The sequence below is a fragment of the Poecilia reticulata genome, linkage group LG8 (assembly GCF_000633615.1).
Source record: "Poecilia reticulata strain Guanapo linkage group LG8, Guppy_female_1.0+MT, whole genome shotgun sequence".
NCBI classification, from domain to species: domain Eukaryota; kingdom Metazoa; phylum Chordata; class Actinopteri; order Cyprinodontiformes; family Poeciliidae; genus Poecilia; species Poecilia reticulata.
In genome coordinates, this window is record NC_024338.1 from 27737007 (window position 1) to 27741830 (window position 4824).

At 40.7% G+C, this 4824-nt stretch overlaps 1 protein-coding gene across 1 annotated transcript in view; it reads right to left on the reverse strand.

The window, feature by feature from the left end:
- The window catches only part of grap2a (GRB2 related adaptor protein 2a), a 30203-nt gene that overhangs the window by 20300 nt on the left and 5079 nt on the right, over positions 1–4824 (reverse strand). The window contains exons 2-4 of the mRNA XM_008417129.2: positions 482–612; positions 274–365; positions 75–194 (exon numbers count right to left, since the gene is read on the reverse strand). Coding sequence (XP_008415351.1) covers positions 75–194; positions 274–365; positions 482–559 — 290 coding nt within the window. The 5' untranslated portion in view covers positions 560–612. The remainder of the gene's footprint in view (positions 1–74; positions 195–273; positions 366–481; positions 613–4824) is intronic.

Genomic DNA, 4824 nt, shown 5'->3' on the forward strand with positions numbered 1-4824 from the left:
GGTGTGAATACTTTGTGTCATGGTGTGAATACTTTGTGCCAGGGTGTGAATACTTTTCGCCTGGCTCCACCTACTTGACGGAGATGGAGAAATCCCCCGGTGAACTCTGACATCCTCGGATCACGAAGTCTCCGACCGTCTTGTGCCTCAGCAGCTCCTCCGCCTGGCTGCGGCTGGCGTCTTCCTTGAACCAGCTGGAAAGAGAAAAGTTTTCAACCCCCAGCAGACTCAGGTGGCGACACGGCGGCGGCCTCATGGTGCTGCGGGCCTCACTCTGGAGTCTGCAGGTCGATGTAGTTTTTGGGGATGAATCCTTCCTGTCCGTTCATCTCGGCTTTGCACCAATCGTCCTCCTGGTTTATGATCTGACCAGAAACAGGTGGGGGAGGGTCAGGCAGGCATAGCTCAGCAGAAACAGGTGGGGGAGGGTCAGGCAGGCATAGCTCAGCAGAAACAGGTGGGGGAGGGGCGCAGGCCTCACCTTCAGGATGTCGTTCTTCCTGAAGCTGAGCTCGTCGTCCGCCGTGGCGGTGAAGTCGTACTTCCCTCTGGCCTCCATGTTTCTGCTCCACAAAGTCGGACGAAAGTCGGAAAGACAAGGATGAAGATTCTCTGCAGGGAGGAAGAGGAGGAAGAGGAGGTAGAGGAGGAAGAGGAGGAAGAGGAGGGAGATGAGGAAGAGGAGGAAGGGGAGGAGGAAGAGGAGGGAAAGGAGGAAGAGGAAGGAGAGGAGGAAGAGGANGTAAAACCATCAGGGGTAAAACATTCAGGGGTAAAACTATCAGGGGTAAAACCATCAGGGGTAAAACCATCAGGGGTAAAACATTCAGGGGTAAATCCTTTAGGGGTAAATCCCTCATCAGTCTCTGTATTTGAGCGGCTGATTCGCTGATTCGCTGCTGCTGCGTTTTTCTCGGTTCTCCCACAGACCTGAACGTCTCAGTCTGAGTCGCGCAGCGACGGATGTGGTGAGTTTGTCATAAAAACTCAGAAGTGGTTCCTGCTCTGGCTGCAGCTGCAGCTTCGCAGGCGACTCTTCAGCTCTGAAAATATCTGAATCTGATGCTCGTTTTCCTGAAACTGAACTAAAACTGCGATTCTTACAGGAGAACTCTGAGGTCTGAACCAGAATGTAAATCTGATAAATGTGAACAGTTGGTGTTGGTCAGAAAATTTACTTTCTCCTGGCGTTTCCCAGCATGCACTGCTCCAGAAACCCTGGGAAAACTAAAACCTGAGCTCAATATTCACAAAATCATCTGAAATGTGCAAACACACCGATGATGCAAACTCCAACACGCTGCGAAAAGATGTTTCCAAACCGAAAACTAAAATAAAAATGTAAAATATAAAAGATGCAGCGGAAGCAGGAATCCTCCAGGCCACCAGGGGGAGTCTGGAGTCGCTAACATCAGATATGTTAATATATTTAACATTATAAAAACTGCTTGTTTGAAAAATGCGACTTTCCCAGATAATCTGCTGATTCCATTTGTTTGGTTTATTGTTTTTGCTTCGATTTTCTCTGATTGCAGCATTTTGTTGTTTTTTTCTGTTTGGTTTTTGTATTTGTGAGGTTTGAAGTTTGACTCATTCATGTTTTTGCACCTTTAGGTCATCAAACTAAATGGCCCCAAAAGCCACAGCAGCGGCTGGAACAGTGAAGGATGCGGGTCTGAAAATACAAACGTCTGGATTCATGCAGAATTTAAACAATTTGGTTTGAATTTTAAATCCTGTCGCTGATCCAAACGGTTTGAAGACGATGGATTCAGAAATGCAAACGGCAAACCTGCAGCTTCGACTTCCTCAGCGCAAGGTGGTTGAAAGGTGTGTGTGTGTGTGTGTGTGTGTGTGTGTGTGTGTGTGTGTGTGTGTGTGTGTGTGTGTGTGTGTGTGTGTTTTCATAAAGTAGGTTAAACAGGAAAAGCAGCTCAGATCTTTGCCTCACGTTGTTTTCTGAGCTGCTTTTCGCTCTGAGCTGAAAAACTCGACGGATGAAAAAAATTCTAACATTTAAAATCTGATGTTTCAGTTTGTTTGACAGAAAATCTGATTTTGCACAAATAAGATGAAGTTCTCAAATGCAAAAATCAACAAAATGATGACTAAAATGGAAATTTGAACAAAATGTTATTATAAATATGAAATACTTCATTGCTGAAATCAACAACCTGAAACTGTGGGATGGAAGTTTTTCTTGTGAAGACAAACAGAAAACGTTGTCAGTTAATAATGAGCTAAAGTCAGCATCACGTACTTTTGATAAAATCTAATCTCTAAAAAAGTAATTTTTAAAAAATGTTGGGTTATAAAACCAAAAACAAACCAAAAACAGAAAAACAAAAAGTTTTCAGTTCCAGACCGACAGAGAAACTCTGGGTTTATTTCTGAAGATCATCTTCAAAGATGAAGTTATAAAAATAATGCAGATATGATGGAAACAGATCATCTTTACGGACAGATTCTGTTTTTTTGCAGTTCCTTTTTAAAATGAAACGTTATTTTTGTGAAGCTGAGGAACAGAAAGTGTTTGGAAGGAGAGCGAGGCGCCGCGCCGCTTCCTGAAACAACTAGCTGGATTCTTTTTGTACGGTTTACATTTAAGCTGCGGTTTAGGAAACAATGACTCTTCTGTATTTTGACTCAAATAAATGATTTACAGTCATTTACGACGTCGCTGTAATAAAACATGTTTTCCTCTGAATCTGTTTCTATTTTTAACAACCGTGTTGGGAGCCAGAAAAACCTAACAGATCAGAATATCAGCGGTTTGGGTTCATCATTAACAAGATGTTAAAATTATATTTTTATTTATAAAACAGTATGAAAACATGAAACTCCTTGGATCTTTGAAAACAATCATTTCAAAATAAAATCATTTTCACTCTGGCAGAAAATGTTCATTATGAAAAACATGAAAATAACGTGAACAGAGCATATTAACGTTTGTTTTTATTTAATCACATTTTAATTGACAACAAAAACAATATTCCAAATCAGAAAACTTTATTGCTGATAAATTATTGAATGATGTGAGCTTAATAACAAATATATTTATAGTTTTAATGTGATCTTCATCCATCTGATTGGCATTAGCATTAGCTGCTACATGTTAGCATTGAGATGCTATTTTAGGCTAGCATAGCTTCACTGTTAGGCTAGCTCCTCTTAGCACAACCTGAACACAGCAATAATCGTTTCCAGGGTCCAATCAGATCGATTAGAAACAGAAATGACCCCCAGCGGACCAGAGAGAAGCGGCTTCGTTCTCGCTGCGGATAGCAATGTAGCTGTGCGCCAGATTTACGGCCCTACTAGAAACACAACACAAAGGTTCCGGATCCGATCATCTGTACATAAAAACGGAAAATGGGATAAAATCCATGTCATTCATAGATTAAATGAAGTTTAATGTCTGTTTTACAGCATAATTCAGTAAATATTTTACCTTCAGTTTTTATGAAAAAGCTCAGTATTCAAACATGACTTCAAAGAAATGTGAATTTACAATTTGATGCCTTGAAATTGAGTCTCTGTCTCTTTAAGAAGCTCCTCCATGATGCCGTTAACATTTCTTAAGTGTTGGACTGAAAAGAGATGAAATAATTTCTCAGATATTCTGTGAAAAATCAAACTGGATCTGTTTTTAACGATCCGGTTTGATGCAGAGCTAAAACAGTCCAACACAAGTTGGATGCTTCAGGAATCATTACAGATATTATTCCAAATTCAACACTTTATCAGCAGGCCACGAGACAAAACTTAAAGCTGCAGTAGGTCACTTTTATAAATATAAGTTTTTTACATATTTGTTAAAACTGTCTCCATGTTCAGACAGTAAAATATGAGACAAATAATCTGTAAAACAAAGAGATTCTTCCAGCTGAACCAGGTGGTCAGAAACAGCCAATCAGAGGCAGGGGGCGGGGCTTAGCGCTGTCAATCATCCTCAATGCTTTTTCACATTAATGAGTCTATTCTGGATGATTTTTAAATAAGTTTGAGATTTTATCTGATCTTTATGAAGGTTCAGGTTCATTAAGGCGCCTGAGCAGGTCGACATGTTTACTGAACCTGTGGGCGACATTAATTTAAACATATGGGCTCTTCAGGCAGAAAACGTTTCAACCTCAGAGGAACGGNGGGAAAGGAGGAAGAGGAAGGAGAGGAGGAAGAGGAAGGAGAGGAGGAAGAGGAGGAAGAGGAGGAAGAGGAGGGAGAGGAGGAAGAGGAGGAAGAGGAGGGAAAGGAGGAAGAGGAAGGAGAGGAGAGGAGGAATAAGAGGAAGAGGAGGGAGAGGAGGAAGAGAGGAAGAGGAGGAAGAGAGGAAGAGGAGGAAGAGGAGGGAGAGAGGAAGAGGAGGAAGAGAGGAAGAGGAGGGAGCAGGACGTTTATCCGGGAATCACTTCATGGATTCATAAATAAACTTTCAGGAACATAAACGGATAAAAACAACAACATTTAATAAAATATCTGCAGATCAAAGCAAACGGAGTTAAAATACAAACATGAGCAAAACAAAGATTTAGCAAAAACACTAAAAACTAAAAATACACTTAAATAAAACTTAAAAACAAATAATAAATGTTTAAAAAGTCTTTTTTAAACTCATCACCATGACGACCAGCAATAAGTTCGGCCATTTTGTTACGGGATGAATGTTTATTTTAGCTCATTAAAGTTCCTGTTTGCATGTTTTATGTGTTTATGATGGAAGAAAAGCAAACAGAAGAAACAGGAAACAGTTATGGATTTGAACCTGCAGCAGCTTTAGACAACAGACAGTTATTACCTGATTATGGACAGTTATTACCTGATTAT